The sequence below is a fragment of the Vipera ursinii genome (assembly GCF_947247035.1).
Source record: "Vipera ursinii genome assembly, chromosome: 15".
In the NCBI taxonomy this organism is placed as follows: Eukaryota; Metazoa; Chordata; class Lepidosauria; order Squamata; family Viperidae; genus Vipera; species Vipera ursinii.
In genome coordinates this window covers 1,325,110-1,346,071 of record NC_139528.1, presented here as the reverse complement: position 1 = coordinate 1,346,071, position 20,962 = coordinate 1,325,110, and the positions used below count along the sequence as shown (strand labels likewise).

At 45.0% G+C, this 20,962-nt stretch overlaps 2 protein-coding genes across 2 annotated transcripts; one reads left to right on the top strand and one right to left on the bottom strand.

The window, feature by feature from the left end:
- Positions 1-1,923: 1,923 nt before the first annotated feature.
- LOC310647503 (uncharacterized protein) lies at positions 1,924-20,837 on the bottom strand (the record flags this gene model as incomplete). Its single annotated transcript, XM_083374818.1, has 3 exons — positions 1,924-2,003; positions 9,562-9,810; positions 20,675-20,837. 3 exons carry the CDS (start codon positions 20,835-20,837, stop codon positions 1,924-1,926), a joined length of 492 nt encoding a protein of 163 aa, XP_083230944.1.
- Positions 5,800-16,832, top strand: LOC310647504 (uncharacterized protein; the record flags this gene model as incomplete). The annotated part of the gene is made up of 2 exons (XM_083374819.1): positions 5,800-5,935; positions 16,498-16,832. 2 exons carry the CDS (start codon positions 5,800-5,802, stop codon positions 16,830-16,832), a joined length of 471 nt encoding a protein of 156 aa, XP_083230945.1.
- Positions 20,838-20,962: the final 125 nt, after the last annotated feature.

Below are 20,962 nucleotides of genomic sequence, written 5' to 3'. Positions count from 1 at the left end.
CGCCAGCGGTCAGCTCGTTGCCATCAGAGGCAACACCCCAAGTGCTGCTGGTGGCTACATCCACGGGTTACCCAGCGGTCGTTTAGGAGCTGATCTCCTTGGTCGCCAATATAACTTCTTGAGGTATAGAGGCACTTTCTGGTAATTTCCTTGCTAAACTCATCTGAGCAGCCAACAGAAGGATGAATGGAAGATTGATGGGCCCTAAATCCTGCATATGTCCTTCTGGGATCTGTTTTCAGTGATCATTTCTGATTTATTCCTGCAGCTCAGGAGCCCAGCCTCTAAAACCTTTACGCTTTCAAAATAATTCCTTTTGTTGAATTGGGACTTAATTATGATGGAGACAATGAAGAACTTTCTATAGAGATGAATCTTCTCCCTTTCTCATCCCACCAAAAGATTCATAAGCTGCTTGCTGGTTTTCTTGTCCTTAATCTCTGCAAAACCCTCTTGGCCGTGGTTTATTCCCATCTGCTCCTCTTTCTTAATAAAATCTCCTTGGCATCGTAACAAGTCTTTGACTCCTCCTTTAGAATGATGACTGGTTGGGTTTGGCCAAAGCGCTGAAGAAACTGACTCGTTCTTCCTGGTTCAAATAACATATTGAAAAGAAACTAGCCACTTATCCGAAATATACAAGCCATGTTTGATGTGTTGGGCTTAACAGCCAATCCCTAAACTTTTCCTAGCCTGTGGACCTCCTTGCCATTAGAAGATCCTCTAGCTCAGGGGTCTTCAAACGTGGCGCTTTTATGACTTGCGGACTTCAACTTGCGGACTAAAACTTTAAACTTCAGCAAAGAGTTGGCAGATTATTTGAACGTTTTATTGTATTGGCGATGATTTTAAAAAGAAAAAGAAAAGAAACTCTTTCAAAATGGAGATAATCAATGAAGGGTTACTTGGGCGTGAGGTTTCTTCCTGCAGGCCCAGATTTTGAAGGTCAGTCTATAAAACATCTTCCTGCCCCTTTTAAATAAACTTCCAGTGTTTAATGGCTTATATGAAGTTGACTTAGCAGCTTGAGTCCACTAAGGGGCGAGAAAAAGCTTTGCTCTGGAAAGGCTGAAGATTTTTGCAGTCTTGTATAAGGATGAATGAAATAAGAAAGAGAAGGGAGGATGAGAGAAAGGTGAAAGGAGGAGAGAGGGAAGGAAGGAGAAGGGAGGGAGGGAAAGAGGAGGGGAGCGAGGGAGGGAGGGAGGGAGGGAAGAAAGAAAGAAAGAGAAAGAAAGAAAGAAAGAAAGAAAGAAAGAAAGAAAGAAAGAAAGAAAGAAAGAAAGAAAGAAAGAAAGAAAGAAAGAAAGAAAGATAGAAAGAAAGAGAAAGAAAGAAGGGATATTGTGGCTTGTTTAATTGTGGCTGTATGTATTGTATGAACTGATTGGAAATGGAATCACACAGTCAATGAACTGCTTCACCCACCATGACTTATTCACCAGACTTATTCACCCTCAGCCACCCTTCTCCTTCCAGGCTTACCTACATGGAGAAAACCTCCACGGTCACCAAGACGAGACTTCCCCCATCTTCAAATTACCCCCAAACAAGAGCCACTGGTTTAAAATGCAGAATAACATTTATTCAGGGGCAAAGAAAGAATATTGGGACAAACCCTTAGGTCTTCCAAAGCAAAGAACCTCTCTCCTTTGACAAATAATTTCACAGGGCGGAGAGGACCCAAAGTGTCCGAGATGTTAGCACAGCTTCTTTCCTTCAAACTTCACATGAAGCTCTGGACTGAATCGATTTAGGAGGAGGCTAATGGTGTTGGAATCCCAAAAGAGGACACAAGCAATGGAGTAAAACTAGAGTAGGAAGAAGAGAGTCATAAAAGCCAGAGGCAGTCCGGAACAGGGCTCAAGTACGCCATAGCCAATCTTCTGAAATCCGTTTGGGTCAGTGAGAGTCCAGGTTCACTTAGCAAGGGAGGTTGCAGATGCTACCTCTGCGACCGAGAGAGCAGATGCTTCCACGGCGGCCAAGACGTCCCAGGCGGCCTCCATAGTAGCCGCCACCGAACTGTCCGAAACCTCCAGGAGCACATGGGGTGTTGCCTCCCACAGCGACGGGCTCACAGCTGGCGGAGAGGATGGGACCAGGGATGGTGACCACAACTGCAGGGGGCTGGATGGTCACCTCAGATGGTGGGATCTGGTTGATGCATTTGGGGATGATTCCGGCCAGGGTGCCCAGGCTTCCTGAGCTTTCACCAGCTCCGTAGCCATAGCCCAAACCGTGGCCATAGCCCAAACCGTGGCCATAGCCCAAACTGTGGCCATAACCCAAACCGTAACCAAGACCTGCAGAGCCGAGACCACAGCCAAGACCCCTGGAACCGCCGGATCCGAAGCCAACAACTGGGGCGGATGCGCAAGATGGCACAGCACAAGAAGGTCCACAAAGAGGCATGGCTGGCTGGATGGAAGAGCTGTCGGAAGAAGAACAACCACAGGTTTTATCATTCACACACAGCACAAATTGCATCAAAAAAGAAACGGAAGATTCTTCCTGGTATCATGGACAGGTGGTCCTCAACATGCAGAATAACAGAGCTGGAAGGGGCCTTGGAGGTCCTCTAGTCCAACCCCTTCCTCAGGCAGGGAACCCTAGACCATTTCAGAGAAGTGGTTGTCAATCTCTTCTCAAAAACCTCCAGGGTGGGAGCACCCACAACTTCTGGAGGCAAGTCGTTCCACTGATTACACTTAGGACTGTCCTAAATCCATGCTCATTGTCAACTTTTGATCCAATTGCCAAGTGGTGCAGTCGTCAAGTAAGACACACTTGAGTTTACAACCTGTTTTACCTTGATCGTTAAAAGAATCCAGGGTTCCCTTTTGACTTTGCTTTGTGGAAGTCACCTGGAAAAGTCATAACTTGTGACCAAACTGGGACGTTGCGACTCGTTAATCATAGGATCAAGAAGTGTTTGTCTCCAGAGATGGAGAAGCTACAAGAATTACATGGGTATTCCACAGTTCTACAAATCTGGAGGTTTTTGCTACCGCTGGAATGAAATATAGGTAGCTGTAACTCATTCTGAGACAAACATCCTTTCTGAATGCTGCTTTAAGGTTAGAATGAAACATTTCTCTAGGCTCTTCCTAAGAGGAGACTGAATTGTTGGAAACCTTCCTTCCTTCCTTCCTTCCTTCCTTCCTTCCTTCCTTCCTTCCTTCCTTCCTTCCTTCCTTCCTTCCTTATCAGATTCTGAGTGGAATACATCGTAAATCTTCCACGCCACCCCATTTCATGAAACAAAGAGCCAAAACAGCCTAGAAAGGCCTCTGAGGGGACTCACCAGAGAGACTCTTAGAGAAGCAGTCAAGAGGAGCAGATGAAGCTGATGGAAGCTCTCGGCATGAGAAGCTCTTTTATACTCTTTTTTCTGTCCCCACCGCTCGCTTAGAGACGCCCCTTTTTGCCTGTGGCGTTGATTAATGTTTGTGCACAGCATCATCTCTTTACTTTAATAAGATGAAATGAACATGAATTGAAGACTCGGCGTTTTGTCAGCCTCGTGTGACATGCTTGTCATTTTGATCTTATCTCCGCTTCCTCTTCTTTTGTTCTTTCCATGGAGATAAACGCACTTTATGTCTCACCTCACTGAGCAGAAAGCGGCATTCATATGCCTTGTTTATAATTTCAAATTTCAAAATTTTCATTTAATTATTCTATTGCTACCAACGCTTCTGTCTCTCCTCATCCCTGTTGCATCAGGAGCCGCGATTAAGCATCAGCAGAACCTTCCATAACCTTTCACAGCATTATTCAATAAAGATTGGTTTGATTTTTAGTCAATCTGTTCATTCAGAGGATAGAGGACAGGGTTTGGAGAGAAAGGGAGGAAAAAGAGAGTATCAAAGAAAAAAGGGAGAGAGGGAAGGAGAGGGAGGAAGAGGGGGAGAGAGGGAGAGAGAGAGGGAGAGAGGAAACAACAGATTGCTATATGAAGTTTGTAGGCTTTCGTAGAAGGACTTCAAAGGGTGCTTGGATGATCAACTGCTGGAGATGCTGCAGTAGATCTGTATGAACAGGGGGTAGGAATAAAGAAGTCCCTTCCAAACTCTATGATTCTGGGAAAGAAAGATGGGATATGCCCTGACAAGTCATATTAACTAAGGTTTATTAAGAAACCATGATTAGCAGGGCTTGGAAATCTGTCAGCCAAAACAGTAAGTAAACTGAGGAATAACTGGTACTACGATTCCTGCTGTCACCACTTACCATCACCACCATCACCTCCACACAGCTTGACTGCTACACTCAGCATGGGGCTGTCCTTGAAGATGGTTCCAAGAGTACAGAATCCCAGGCTGCCGGTAGGTTGAGCAGCATTCCTTGATCACCGCATGGGTCAAAGTCTTCTGGACCAAAATCCAAGTCCAGGTTATGATAGCCCTGAGTGATAGAGCTTAGATCTTCATCAACAACCATCTCGCCCCAAAATAATTCCATGGGAACAAGGGGATGGTCTTAGAAGTCCTCTGATCTTCACACCACTCAAAATGTGCTCTAGAACACCCACATTTTACGGAAAATTGGGTTGATTGAAATATTTGGGATAAACAGGTTGGAATGAAGACCATCTTGGAGAAGGTTGAACACTGGGATTCTGGAGCTGACATTCAATTGGTGATGGACCTTCAGGGTGCTTTATCCTCCAGACATTATTGCAGTGTAGATTCAACCCAGAGCAGGTGGTTTCTGGTACCAACTGAGTTTGGGTTAGTAATTTTCAAGAAGACCTTGGGAATGTTACTTTTGCCATTTTCCCATGTATTGGGTAGATGCAGGGATACCTACAGGATCACAAGCTCTCCGCCTCGAAGTCAAAGTTATCCGTGAGTCTCTGTGCTGATTCAAGGAAAAGTTGCCATTTTTTTTGCGGAGTTGCTACTGAGGACAATCACCCAGCTTTGATCTTACCTCGATCTCCACCTGTGGGTATTGCTCATTTCCAAGATCAGATAAGCACTTGGCTTGAGGTCAACAAACCTGAATGGGAGCACAGAAGAAATAGTTTTAGTTTATTTACGGTGACACAATTATTGCTCCTCACAGTGGCAATGTGACAGTTTGTGCTGAGTGAAGTCCTTTTTTTTTTGTTCTTTTAAACGCCGGAAAAGAAAATTGTAGGAAGCCAAATGAAGTTTTATGAGTCCCAACTTCCTGGGGACGCCATCCAAATCGTATAAAAGCTCCCTCTGCTCTCTCCAATGCCATCAGCTTCTGGTTGACTTTCCTGTCTCCACTACTTCTCCTCGAAGAAGGTAAGACTATCTACTCAGAGAGAATTCCTCCTGGTTGAGAACAGATGAAGTAGAACTCCAAGCCAAAATCTGGGATTCTTCAAGATGTTCACCAGATGACACGCTAGAAGGCTTCTGAATGTTTCTTCTTTCAGGACCTAGGTTTTCTCCTTGAAGGACCAGGAAGACATCATCTTGACTTTCTTCCTTCTCAACCATCTCTCTTTAGCTCACCATCCTAAGATAACAGACTTTATGGTTCGGGCATTGAGAACCAAGTCTTCTCCTTCTCCCCTCTAAAAAGAACAAGGGTTGAGTTGCCGGTCTCCCTTCCAAATTCCATGCCCCTCCTGGTGAATTTCTTGGCTGTTTTAGGTTGAAGAAGCCTAAGACGTTAGTTCAACTCAGTTCTAGCTAATCCTGTTGAAGGATCTGCTGGTTGAAGGAAGACACTGGAGATGGAGTGGGCAAAACGAATGCAATTCTCACAATGTCTCTCCTTTTTTTTTATGCTAGACTCACTTCGCAACTCAACGCAATGGCCTACTGTGTACCCGCTTGCGCTGTGCCATCTTGTGCATCTGCCCCAGTTGTTGGCTTTGGATCAGCCGGTTCCAGGGGTCTTGGCTATGGTCTCAGCTCTGCAGGTCTGGGTTACGGTTTGGGTTATGGACGTGGTTAGGACTATGGCTACAGACCCAGTGCCTTGGCCGAAAGCTCAGGAAGCCTGGGCACTCTGGCCGGCATCAACCAGATCCCACCATCCGAGGTGACCATCCAGCCTCCTTCATCTGTGGTGACCATCCCTGGTCCCGTCCTCTCTGCCAGCTGTGAGCCTGTCGCCGTTGGAGGCAACACCCCATGTGCCATCTCTGGTTCTGGGCTGAGAGGAAGCTGGGGATATGGAGGTCTTGGCTTCAGTGGTTATGGTGGTCTTCTTGGCAGAAGGTATCCATGGAACCACAGAGGAAGCATCTGCTTGAGCCGTCCTGGTAGCATCTGCCTGTAGATGGATGAAATTGGCATGGAAGACCCCTCCTGATATCATGATGGTGTTGGAGTCACTTCCCCTGTTGGTTTTCTCCACCTGTTTCTTTAAAATGCTCAGGTTCCCTCCCCCTTTGCATAGATATATGTTATATATAAGGGACGCGGTGGCTCAGTGGGTTAGGAGGCTGAGCTTGTCGATCAGAAGATCGGCAGTTTGGCGGGTCGACTCCCGACTGCCGCGTAGCAGAGTGAGCGCCTGTTACTCATCCCAGCTTCTGCCAACCTAGCAGTTCGAAAGCACGTAAAAACGCAAGTGGAAAAATAGGGACCACTCCGGTGGGAAGGTAACAGAGTTCCGTGCGCCTTTGGCGTCTAGTCATGCCGGCCACAGGACCACGGAGACGTCCTCGGACAAGCGTTGCCTCTTCGGCTTTGAAACGGAGATGAGCACCCGCCCCTAGAGTTGGAAGCGACTAGCACACCTTTACCTTTACCTTTGCCTTTATGTTATATATAATACACGCCTTCAGCAGCTCTTGCGTGACTCTTAATGTCACATCTCTGTGTTTTCCAATAAAATGAAAAGTACATCCTTTGAACCCACGTCTCTGTCTTCCTTTAATCTCCATCCTTTGTGGCATGGGTTGCAGTGAATTAAATTGCCATGAGGTCAGGTCGTTCAAAGAGGGGAAGAAATTGAATATGTCAAGAGAATGGTTTCTGGGCATAAAATGTTCTGGAGATTTCTAAAGTGTTCCAAATAGAAGTATTCATTTTTAAAAAAAGAATTCATTCATTCATTCATTCGTTCGTTCGTTCGTTCGTTCCCTCATTCAAAGGAACCACAGCATCTGGCCTACACAGAAGGCCAGACAGCCTCCTGCTTGAGCAGGGGGTTGGACTAGAAGACCTCCAAGGTTCCTTCCAACTCTGTTATTCTATTAACCTTCCTGGCCACTCCAGAATATTCCATGAACTTCAGAACTCCTATTCTTCTTCCAGACACTGTTCATCCAGCTGTTCCAACGAAGCTTAGCTTCTTACACAAATGTGGCAGCTGCGTCATTCCTTGACTAAGCTATGATATTGTGCAAATGTGGTTTCTCCACCAACGTGGTTTTTCCACCAGTGGCTTGGAGGAAGGAGACTTTTCTCTATTTTGTGTATATCCTGTGTGTGTGTGTTGAGATAAAATGCCCACAAGGAGGCACTGTGGGACCGGTTTCATCCTTTTGGGGAGACCAGCCACATGTTTTTCTAGGGAGGTTCAAACCTCTTTTGAGAATTCAATTCATTCATGTCTGTGGAGATTCTCAGCCATCCAGGCCATGGTTGTCACAAAAGTGCTTTTTCAGGGGGCAACTGGACTTTCTTGTTTTTCTCTGAAGAGGTTTCACTTCTCATCCGAGAAGCTTATTATAATAATAATAAGTTGGAAGGGACCTTGGAGGTCATCTAGTCCAACCCCCTGCTCAGGCAGGAAACCTTATACCATTTCAGGCAAATGGCTGTCCAGTCTCTTCTTAAAAACCTCCAGTGTTGGAGCATTCACCACTTCTGGAGGCAGGTGGTTCCACTGGTTAATTGTTCTAACTGTCAGGAAGTTTCTCCTTAGTTCCAGGTTGCTTCTCTCCTTGACTAGTTTCCATCCGTTGCTTCTTGTCCTGCTTTTGGGTGTGTTGGAGAATAGCATGACTCCCTCTTCTTTGGGGCAGCCCCTGAGTTATTGGAAGACTGCTATCATGTCACCCCTCACCCTTCTCTTCGTTAAACTACACATACACAGAGCCTTGGTGGAGCAGTGGGCTAATGCCTCCTTAAGTAACACCAGCTGCCTGCAATTAGTGCAGGTTCGAGTCCCACCAGGCTCAAGGTTGACTCAGCCTTCCATCCTTCCGAGGTAGGTAAAATGAGGACCCAGATTGTTGGGGGCAATTAAGCTGACTTTGTAATAATGCCGCTTGGGGTGTGTGTGTGAAAGCCCTAATAAGCAGGCATATACATAGAATGAAGGCTACTGCTAAGCTTGTAAGCCACCCTGAGTCTTCGGAGAAGGGCAGGATATAAATGGAATTAAAATAAATAAATAAATAAATACCCAATTCCCTATATGTTTTAGCCTCCAGTCCCCCAATCATCTTTGTTGCTCTTCTCTGCACTCTTTCTAGAGTCTCGACATCTTTTTTACATCGTGGTGACCAAAACTGGATGCAGTATTCCAGGTGTGGCCTTACCAAGGCCTTGTAAAGTGGTATTAGTACTTCACGCGATCTTGATTCTTCTTCTACTCTGCCTGGAAGGTGGGGAATGGAAGGGTCCAGTCAGAGCTGAAGAAGCTTCTTGGATGAGACGGGAAACCTCTTCAGAGTAAAAGATGGAAGTCCAGTTGCCTCCTGAAAAAAGCACCTTTGGGTCAACGCATTCAGGCTTTGGATGACTACATATAGTCAATCAAGCTTTAGGGGCCATGTAGATCTCCCATAGTATACCTGAAAGTGTTTCTCTTTTTTTCCTTTTATGGAGCTGAACAAAGATATGGTGAGTCCCATAAATCTCCTGATTTAGACAACATCTCCAGTTCTTCTATCCTCCTGCAAATGTGGAACCCAGAACTGTTGTGGGTGTGTGTGTGTGTCTCAAAATAGAGGAGAAGGAGAACCAGAATGGTGATAATCTTTCTGGCAGTTTTGATCAAGACCCAGCCCAGTTTGCATGGATCAATGCACAGGGCAAACTCAGCCAAGGATCTACGTCACTCCACATGGCGTATTCGTCAGTAGGGAAACATTGTTCACCTTCTCTTTGAACCCTGACCCACCCAGGCTACATGGAAAAGACCTCCACGACCAGAAAGACAAGAGTTTGCCCATCTTCAAATGACAACCAAGGAGAACCACAGGTTTGCAATGCAGAATGATTTTTTTTTATTAAAGTGCAGAGAAAGAACATTGAAAGAAGCCATCGGGGGTTCCAAACAGTGCAAAGAAATTAACATCTCTGCTTTGACAAACAATTTTAGAGGGGACTAGATGTTTGCAGAGCTCCGTTCATTCAACACTTCATATAAAGCCCTTGACTTATCAATTGGGCAGAGGGCTAATTTCCCAGGAAGGCACAGTGCTAATGCATGTTGGGATACCGGAGAAGAATACAAGCGGTGGAGTAACTTGAGCGTAGATGGAAGAGAGCTGTGGAAGCTAAATGCAGGCCAAACATGCCTTAGCCAATCTTCTCAAATCCGTTTTTGGTCATGGAGAGTCCAGGTTAACTTAACAGGGGAGGTTGCAGGGGAGAGAGCAGATGCTTCCACGGCGACCAAAACGTCCCAAGCGGCCTCCATAGTAGCTGCCACCAATGCGTCCAAGACCTCCAGGGGCACATGGGGTGTTGCCTCCAACGGCGACGGGCTCACAGCTGGCGGAGAGGATGGGACCAGGGATGGTCACCACGACTGAAGGGGGCTGGATGGTCACCTCAGATGGTGGGATCTGGTTGATGCAGTTGGGGATGATTCCAGCCAGGGTGCCCAGGCTTCCTGAAGATTCAGCCAGGGCACCAGCTCCGTAGCCAAGTCCAAGACCTCTGTATCCATATCCCCATGGTCCACAGCCAGTTGACCCAAGTCCAACGACAGGGGCGGAAGCACAGGATGGGACAGCACAAGATGGTGCACAGAAAGGCATGTCTGGTGATAAGACTGAAAGAAGAAGGAGACAGTGTTGACACACACCAACCAAGGGTAGCCCCAAAAGAATTATGGAAGAAGTTAGATACGGTATCCCATCCAGGAGAGGTGGTTGGCTTCCCAAATTAAGAAAATTGGGGATCTTCTGAATTATTCATTTGGTTTAATTTAAATGATTTACCAACATTTGAAGCTCTTTTGGTAGTAGAACAGAGCATCAATTTTCTAGACACAATGATCTAAGAGATCAACAGTATTGCACAATATTCTTAGCAAAAACACAAAAGTCTTGCCATTGCTCTTCTCCTGCGTGTAGTCCCCACTTTCCAGTCTAGCCTGTACATTTCATGATGGTGTTCCACCATGCATTCCCTGACTTAATCCTGTTTTGCCTTTCAAGCAAATTCAGACAGATGCTACTACACAAGTCTTGGGTATTCCAAGACTGCCACGAAACCTCTAAAAGGTACGAGAGACCGGCTTACCTGTTCCTCTGAGGAGTAGAAGGCAAGAGAGGAGGAGATGTGAAGCTGTTGGAGATCCTGTGAAGGACAGGGCTTTTTATACTGTCTTCCTAGCATCCCAGTGAGCGGACAAGTACACTTTTGCCTCACTAAGTGGTAATTAATCACCATTAAAATCTGCTGTTCCTGTCCTTTGAAAAAATTACTTTGAAACCCTGAAGGCATTCTTTGGAAAAGATTCCGCTGCTGTCAGCACAGGAGGACACAAATGGCCTGAAACATGATAGAATACATCCTTCCCTTCTTGATTTTCACAGACGTTTGCAACGTTCAAGATGGGAAGCGGAATGCAGGGAGAATGTGGAGTTTCGCAAGTGGGTGAAAACTCTGTAGGACCTTTCAGTTGAATCTGAAAGCTTACAAACAATGGGATTGAGTCCTCGTAGTTATTGTTCCTCGTGTATCACATCTAGCCTCCTTGGTTTGGACCATGGTTTATTGAACAAGCCACAGCAGATTCTCAGCTGTCTACCTGGTTTTGAGCCAGCCAATGTGCCACAGTTGAAAGAATGTTGTAGAATTGTCAGGTGGATGAAGCTTTGGAGAACCACCACCAGAAAATGACCATGTAGTACCAGAATGGTTCGTGTTCACACGTATTATGGAGTACTGATCTTTTGTTTTCTGGAGAAGCACTTGGCCCACCATAGAGAGATAGGCCATATCCATGAATGTTCACGTTTCCTTGTGCAGGACTTGATCTTCTAGCTCAATTTTGAAGAGTCCCATTTGAAGGAGTTTATTTTGGATGATATGGAACTCACATCATCTCTGAAGCCACATTCACACAACAGGTTCCGTATAAAAGGGGATGCCTGGGTTCGGCCAGATACTCCCATTAACCAATCAATTAACAGAGCATGTGAACCCCGACAATTGGGACCTAGTCCATAGATCAGGGCCAAAGAAGCCATAGCTTGATGGAATGAGTTTTAACCAGAATGATATGGGATGCTGTGATTCACAAATGATTGTGAATCCTGGACTGATACTACAAGGAAGGAACTACTTGAAACCTACCAGCTCCATTCACAGAATTGGTTTTCACAGTGCTCACAATACATGCGCTCTAAATGAACTTCATCAGCTGGCTTTGTTCGACACGCCAACACAAAAGTCTTCCCCACAGTTAACAATAACCTAGTCATAGAATGGTGGACTAGTCAAAGGATTGTCATATACTGTAAGTCCATGTTTGAAGCTCTTGAGAAGAAGGCTCTCCTCACTGATGTCGTCCTTGGTGGTAGGACCTTATCCAAAGCCATGCTTTAGCTTTTAGGTGGGACTTGAAGAAGATCTTAAGAAGATTCAGATCAGGCTTTTGGGGGGTTTCTTTCAGGAAACACTAGCCAGCCTTAATTTTTCTCTTGGACAAATGAATCCTACAGATGATTCATCTAATGGCATGACTTCCCACAGTTAGAATTCACAGTCAGCATTCCTTGAGAAAATTGACAAATACTTTCTGGTGGGAAGCATCTGCCTCCTTTGAAGTCCTGCAGTTCCTCTGGGTGTTCCTAGTGCATGTTTTTTTGTTGTTGTTGTTTATTTCCTGGTAGAACAGCCTTAAACAGTTTTCCAGAAGTGTAGATGCAACCAAAATTAATCTTAAGTGTTTTGACCCCTATAGCAACCTGTCCTCTCTTTCGGGTAGCATCTTGGCATTAATTAAAGGCACCAGACTTGTTGTATAATTATCTACTCGTAAAGGAAATGGGCTTGAGCATATTTTTAAAAGCTTGGCAACGGAGCACGTCAATTACTGCAGCAGCTTGATCTGTACTCTGATTGGGAAGATAAGAAGAAGAAAAAAATCAGGAATATAAACTTCTGTGAAGTTTTCCTACGATGCTTAGACAAGCCACATTCCAATGTAAACTGGAGATTTTTTTTTCCTCCTCCAGGTAGAGTGAATTTAGTCATGCAACAACATATTTGTGAATAATGGGGATGAGGCGAGGGGAATTGGTTACCGAATAGGAGAAGACAGAAATGAAGAACAAGCCCATTCAGGTCCAGAAAGGGTGAAATTGACTCGCCACGCAATCTCTCCCAGTCAGAAAACAAAGAAGGGAACCACTCGGGTCCAGAAAGGGTGAAATTGACTCGCCACGCAATCTCTCCCAGTCAGAAAACAAAGAAAGGTCCCACTCAGGTCCAGAAAGGGTGAAATTGACTCGCCACGCAATCTCTCCCAGTCAGAAAACAAAGAAGGGAACCACTCGGGTCCAGAAAGGGTGAAATTGACTCGCCACGCAATCTCTCCCACTCAGCATCTCATCTTCAAAGGCTTCCTTGCTCTTTTGCTGTGATTTGTACCTCCCACTCACTTAATCCTTTCAAACACTATCTCTGACATTATCTCCTGTTGTTCTCCACAAATGTACGCTATCCCCACCCTTCACCAGTAGTTAGGGAGGGTGGAACCTCTTGTTCCTAGTGTGTAAACACACTACATTTTCCCATGGATACACAATTTTGTTTGGGCTGAGTCGGTGAATTGCAAGGCAGAACCTGGCTTCAAAAGAGGAAGCCGGATAAGTAGCCATTGTAGAGCAATTTAATCTACATGAAAGGTTATGAATGAAATTATTCATATTATTATTATTATTCATAATAAGATTTTGCCTCTCGCCATTAAACCCCCTGTTGACCTGAGCTTGAAGTTTTCAATCATCCCTGAGTTCACTAAATGACACACACTTTAAAAAAAACCACTATTAATTATTTTTCCTCTAACATAATTCCAAAATGTATCTAACATGAAACAGATCAAAAATATGGGACATTTTGGGATCAAGAGAATAGATTTCTTCTTCTTCTTCTTCTTCTTCTTCTTCTTCTTCTTCTTCTTCTTCTTCTTCTTCTTCTTCTTCTTCTTCTTCTTCTTCTTCTTCTTCTTCTCCTTCTTCTCCTTCTTCTCCTTCTCCTTCTCCTTCTCCTTCTCCTCCTCCCAACAGAGATACAAAGATACCCCCCCCAAAAAAACAATACCCTAAATAATTTTTTAATTCTCCTAAATGTCCTCCATTTTTGGAAGAGGTTTGGAAAGTGCCTCCAGCTTTGACGCACAAAGGGAACCATCTCCCAAAGCAGGATTTTTCTCCACAGTTTGACCACAGGAGCCCAATTTTCTTCCTTTGCTAATACTCTTTGGAATTTCTTCTGTTGTACCAAGCAGTCACTGAGTTGGAAGGAAGATCCTGTCCATAAGATCCTATCTCAACTTTTCTAGGAAACAGGAATGTCCTTTTGTCACGGTTTATTTTTTTTTTGGTCCTTTTCCCTGCTGAGGTCTTGCTCCAAGGAAATTCAACCAGCCCGATTGGAGATGGAAGCTAGAACTTGGTGAGCTGGGTAATTGCTGATCTCAATCCCGTCACACCGCTTTGATCTCTTTTATTGTTTAAATGAGCTGGAAAGAAGACAGCTATCTGGAATGACAAGCATCTCGCCCTGTTTGGGCTAAACAGATTGTGAAAATGCACAGGTCAGCTTTTTGTCTTGGTACGTCTATCATCCACGGACAAAATAATGGCGGGGCACGAATTAAAAACCAAACAGAACTCTGATATCCTTTTCAACCTGGCATTTACCCCACAAAGAACGTCTTTAGGGCTGATCCAGAGAGATCATCTTTATTTTGCTTTTCTTTCGGCATTTTTTTTTTCTCTCTCTTACTTGAAACTAAAGATGAATCCATGAATCCTTTTCGGGTTGCCCAGAGAAATTCAAGAAATCCATTACTGTTCTTGTGACTTTGCTGGGAATCAACGCATATTTCAAGGAAATTCAAAGAATCAAATCTGGATTAAAGGATATTCAGTAAAAAAAACAACAAACCACACCAATAGATTAAAAACTACTTTTTTAGCAACTCATTGTCCTCAGCTTATCTAGTGTAATTTGGCTTATAACGAGCCTGTTCTGGTTTCTTTGGCGTGGAAGTGTTGTTGTTGTTGTGAATTGTCGCAACACCACCCGAAGGGAGAGGAGGTGGGGGTGTTTCGGCTTTACTTTTTTTTTCTGTTTTGATTCGTAGTTTTGGGTTTTTTTTTCAGCCTGAAATCAATGCCAGCAAAAGCTCCTGGGGAGCAATGAAATGCCAAGCCCCCAAAGCATCTCCTGTCAATCTTACACGCAGCAGAAATCTATGGAGATGTTTTAAAATGCTTTATTAATATCTGTTGACAACAAGGGAAGAAGCCTGAACAAATGATAGGGCACCCCTTCTTTTTAAAAAAAAACAAAGTGAAATTTTAGGAGGGAAATGAGAATAATGTTATGTGTGGATTTCCCTGGAGAACCATGATTTGTTTACAGCAGCTATTCCTGCTGGAACAAAGAAGCATTGGGTTCTCGGGATTCAAGGTCAGATTGGAAGATCCCAAGACCATCCCCTTGAGGGAGAAATCCGGAAGTTTGCTCTCTCCCATGTTAATTTTTATAATGTTGATATTTTGTTGACCTTTCTCCTTCTTCTCCTTCTGCTCATTTTTCTCCTTCTTCTCTTTCTCCCTCTCCTCCTCAACTTATTTCTCCTTCTTATTCTCTTCCTTCTCTTTCTTTTCCTCCTCCTGCCCCTTCCCCTTCTCTTTCTCTTCTCCTTCCCATACCAAACCCACCCCAGATCCTGATTTAATATTCCAGGCCTCCACCTGTATTTCCTACTTCATTGGCTTGAGAGGGTCAGCGCAAGAAAAAGAATTCAGAAGCAAGTCCAATTTTTTCCCCCTATTCTTCTCCTTGGGGAACGGAGAGAGTGAAGCCCCATGGGTTTCTGATGTGGTGAGACACACCCCACTAAGCTGAGATTTGCACAAAATATCTGTGAACCCCAAACAACTGAAAAATGGAAGAACGCCCACACGGCATTCTAAGCAACTAAAATTGCAATTATTATCTTGACATGTTATGAGTCAGAGTGCGTTGGTGGCTCATTAAGGCCTGTGGGATGTCTTCTTCAGATGCCACCAGATCTAGCCGAATGGTATAAAAAGCCTTCTCTACTCGGGGAGAACTTCACAGCATCTCTGACCAGCTTGCTCCCTCTCTACTACTTCTCCTCTGAGCAGGTAAGTCAATTTCTTTACTGGAACAGGTCATCTTAGAGAGTCAGAACTGGGGAAATGTTTGTAGGATGGGGATGGAGGTTGATTAGCCCTCCAGACTCTTGCTAGGAGGAACAGCCACAGTGAAGAAAGAGCTGGAGGAGAATAACCTTTGCAAGCTCAGCTGAAGGGAGAAGGATTTGAGTTCAGCTTTAGTTAACATCTTAGAAGCCTCCTATGGATAGCCCTACACTAACAAAAACTCTAGAGAACAGGCAAGGTTCTCCATGATAAACGAGGATAGGAAGGACACTTCATATCTGGACAGTCTCTGTGTCAGAAGCTCTCAGAGCTTCTCCAAATCATTTTTAAATGGTCTTCGGAAAAATGTGGACCATTTGTACTAGATCCTGTGACAGTTCTTCCTGGGAAAGGATCTTCACAGAACAAGAGCAATTCCAGATGGACACTTTCTTCCATTTTAGTTTAGGTTGGGTGTTGTTGTTTTTTAAATCACCTGTGCCTTATTCAAAGTCTGGACTTGCTTGGTGCAGTCTGTTGAAGATCTAGTGTTTGCAGTCATAGAAGATGCTAAGCTTGTGTAGCTTGAACCCGTGGTTAATGTGGGGGTGGGGGGATGACTTTATGACTCATTATTCTGTGCACCTAAAGGATGGGTTATCATCTAATTAATCACGTTGTGCTAAACTAGACAGAAGGTTGACCTGAAACAAAATGAGAATGTTGTTTGTGCACACTGTCCCATCATCTGGAATCTTCTTTAAGTCTTTGTGATTTTTGGGGGGGCATTCTCTCTCTCCTCCCATGGACAACTTGATAGTGTAATGTTTCATTTCAGACATACCTTAACTCTCCTACACAAATGGCTTACTGTGGACCATCTTGCGCTGTCCCATCTTGTGCTTCCGCCCCTGTCGTCGGACTTGGGTCAAGTGGCTGTGGACCATGGGGATATGGCTACAGAGGTCTCGGCTCTGGCCTTGGCTACGGTTATGGCTCTGCTGGGTTTGCTGAATCCGCTAGGAACTTGGGCACCCTGGCTGGAGTCATCCCCAACTGCATCAACCAGATCCCACCATCTGAGGTGACTATCCAGCCCCCTGCAGTTGTGGTCACCATCCCTGGTCCCATCCTCTCCGCCAGCTGTGAGCCCGTCGCTGTTGGAGGCAACACCCCATGCGCCCCTGGAGGTTTTGGAAGTTATGGTGGCTACTATGGAGGCCGTCTGGGACGTTTCGGCCGCCGTGGAAGCATCTGCTCTCTCGGTCGCAAAGGTAGCATCTGCACCCTCCCTTGTTAAGTGAGCCTGGACTCTCCCTGACCCAAATGGATTTCAGAAGATTGGCTAAGTCGTATCTGAGCCCTGCTGTGTCTGCATACAGTTTTCACAGCAACCTCTACTCTAGAGTTATCCCATTGCTTGTATTCTTTTCTGGCTTTCCAACATGCCTTTCTGGCAGATAAGTAATCAGTGAAGAGCTTCAAGTGAAGTTTTGAATGAAAGAAGCTTGGCCAACATCTAGCGACTTGTCTCCTCTCTGCCCTCCTGAGATTATTTGTCAAAGGGGAGACGTTCATGCCTTTGCATTCTTTGGATCCCTGTTGGCTTCTTGCAATGTTCTTTCTTTGCACTTTAATAAAAATCATTCCGCACTGCAAACCTGTGGCTCTCTTTGGTTGTAATTTGAAGATGGGCAAAGTCTTCCCTTGGTGACCATGGATATTTTCTCCATGTAGCCTGGGTGGGAAGGGGTGGGAAGAGAAGGGTGGCTAAGGTTCCCTGCTGATGAATAAGCCATGATGGGTGAAGCAGATCATGGGTTGGGTTTGCCCTTTGCATTCATCCACGCAAACTGGGTCAGGCCTCGGTCAAAGCTGGTAGAAGGCCGAACACAGTCCTGTCTTTCCTGCCCATGTTTTCTGCCTTGATGACACCCCATCTGGTGAATGTTGTACAATTCTGGGCACCACATTTTGAGAAGGATATTCAGTTTGGAGAAGGTTCAGGGTAAAGTGACAAAGAAGACATCGGGGCTTCTTGGGTATAGGGTCTCCTGCTTGAGCAGGGGGTTGATGTAGAAGACCTCCAAGGTCCCTTCCAGATCTATTCTGATTGATTGATTGGCTAGAGGACATGTCCTATGAGGACAGGTCAAAGGAACATGAGATGTTCAGTCTGAAGTCAGCAAACATGGGACTCACCATAGGTCCACCATAGGACCAGGTTCAGATCCATGAAGAGGAGGTACAATCAAGATATTCATGGGCTATCTCCTATGGACCCCAAACCAAAGGAACAAGTAGAAGTTGCCAGATCTAGATGGCCACTCAAGTTTAATTGATCAAATATAGTTATCCAAAGCATGAAGGTCATTAATTTGATTCCCTGAACAGTCCTTGAACTCCCATAGAAGAACATCTGTCTTCTCACCTCTGGAGATGCCCCATAAAGATGAAAAAAGTAACATCATACATCCTGTGGTCACTGATCTGAAAACACGCAGGATACACACTATGTAAAAACAGAAATTTCTTCTTCATGAAAGATAGTGGGGGAGGCCATCTCTTGGTGGGATAACATAATAATAGGTCAACCAATTCTGCAAAGCATCTGAAGGCAGGACAAGAAGCAATAAATGGAAACTAATCAAGGAGAGAAACAACCTAGGACTAAGGAGAAATTTCCTGCTTCTAGAAGTTGTGAATGCTTCAACACTGGACATTTTTAAGAAGGGATTGGACAATCTTTTGTCTGAAATGGTATATACCTTCAAGAACCCTTCCAACCCTGTTATTCTGTCATTGAGTCTTTCTATTATTACAGCATCTGTATCTCTTTACTGTTTCTAAGCTCTTTGTTATGAGAGCTTAAGAGAAGTCGGCCTATAGATCCCATTCTGGCCTGACTTGATTATAGAGAACAGACAAATCAAAGTCCACAAGATAGAAAGAGCTTGTGGAATTCATCGTTACGGTAGACAATAATGACAAACACAGGGTAAAAAGGTTTCACCAGGAATGAGGTCCTATTGCTAGCTGTTCTCCAGGATTGCCAATCACATCTTGGAAACATAGAGTTTAGGATAACACTTAACCTCTTCCCTCAGTTCTGGGTTTCCTGCAGTCGTGCTCCGGCGTTTGCAAGGGGACCATGTTTCTGAGATCCCTCTTCTCAAACAGGGGTGATCACTAGATAGAGCTTCTTCATGAAAAGGCTGTGCTAAGGATCTGCATCCTGAGTTGGCTGCAGCCCTCGCTGAATGATGTACCTGCTACATTTCTGTCATGTGCTAAGTTGGGTTAGAACATCTGGATAAACAGGGTCTGGAAGAAGAATGGAACATTCTGGAGTTCATGGAATCTTCTGGAATTCCCCAATCAGCTCCAATGACTGACTGACTATCTAACTAACTAAACAAACAAACAAATAATAAAAAAGATTTTTTTAACAAAAAAATGAATTGTGTATGCAATGTATTAGAGATCTGTTGAACATTTTTGGCCCCAAAATGAAATCTTTTGACGTATCCAATTTCTTCCCTTCTCTGAAAAATTCCCTCGTGGGAAAGGCTCAGCTAAATGGCCTACCTTGAGCAGAGTATAGACTGTATCTCCAGCGTTGATCAATTCAAATTCTATCCTATTTCTAAATCATGGAAAACTCTTCAAAGTTTTGACTCAAATGGGGAAAACCCAGCCAGCGTCACTGTTGGAAGAGTAGATCAGTTGTGTCTCTGCGTGATTTGGGATCTGTCTTTCTGTCAAAGCCAGATTGGTCTCTACCTTTTGTGAGAAGCTCAACCAAATGACCTCCAACTGAGTGTCAACACTCAACAGATCCCTGTTTCTGAATGAGTAGAAGTCCTGAGCAATTCCAGAGAGAGAGAGAGAGAGAGAGAGAGAGAGAGAGAGAGAGAGAGAGAGAGAGAGAGAGAGAGAGAGAGAGAGAGAGACAGAGAGAGAGAGACAGAGACAGAGAGACAGAGAGACAGAGAGACAGACGGAGAGACAGAGAGACAGACGGAGAGACAGAGAGAGACACACACACACACACACACACACACACAGAGAGAGACAGAGAGACAGAGAGAGAGATGGAGAGAGAGAGAGAGAGAGACAGAGAGAGAGAGACAGAGAGCAGGATGAGAAGCAACGGATGGAAACTAGTCAAGGAGAGAAGCAACCTGGGAGAAACTTCCTGACAGTGAGAACAATTCACCAGTGGAACAACTTCCCTCCAGAAGTGTTGAATGCTCCAACACCGGAAGTTTTTAAGGAGAGACTGGACAGCCATTTGCCTGAAATGGTATAGGGTTTCCTGCCTGAGCAGGGGGTTGGACTAGATGACCTCCAAGGTCCCTTCCAACTTACTTATTATTATTAATCCAACAGCTGGACTAAGAAGGACCTTGGAGTTTTTCATCAGAAATCTTCTTAGTGTTCTCGGAAGCCCTGAAGGCAGATTTGCCTTTGAAGACCAGAATCTTCAGCTTTAGTTTTATTCGCTCTAACTCATGTTACAAAGGATGGAGGTCAAAGGAAGACAGAGACGTGGGTTCAAATGAAGAACATTTCATTTTATTGGAAGATACAGAGAAGTGACATTGAGAGACACACAGAAGCTGGTGAAGACTTGTTTTATATAAGCAAAAGGAGCAGGACTTGGGGCATTTTGAAGCAATGATGGGGAAGAACAAAGAGTAGGAGAAGTCCAACAGAGACATAAGAGGTCTTCTGTGCCAGTTTTATCCATCTAAAGACAAACGCAACTGGTTTGTCCAAGATTGAGGCAGTCCAGGCTCAGAGACGCTTTATCCAATCTTCTCAAATCCGTTTTTGGTCATGGAGAGTCCGGGTTAACTTAACAGGGGAGGTTGCAGGGGAGAGAGCAGATGCTTCCACGGCGACCAAAAGCTCCCAGGCGGCCTCTGAAGTAGCTGCCACCACCGATGCGTCCAAGACCTCCAGGGGCACATGGGGTGTTGCCTCCAACGGCGACGGGCTCACAGCTGGCGGAGAGGATGGGACCAGGGATGGTGACTATAACTGGAGAGGGCTGGATGACCACTTCAGATGGTGGGACCTGGTTGATGCAGTTGGGGATGATTCCGGCCAGGGTGCCCAGGCTTCCTGAGCTTTCACCAACTCCGTAGCCATAGCCCAAACCTTGGCCATAACCCAAACCGTAACCAAGACCTGCAGAGCCGAGACCCCAGCCAAGACCCCTGGAACCGGCGGATCCGAAGCCAACAACTGGGGCGGATGCGCAAGATGGCACAGCACAAGAAGGTCCACAAAGAGGCATGGCTGGATGGATGGAAGAGCTGTTGGAAGAAGAACAACCACGGGTTTTATGATTCACACACAGCACGAATTACATCAAAGAAGAAACGGAAGACTTTTCCTGGTATCATGGACAGGTGATCTTCA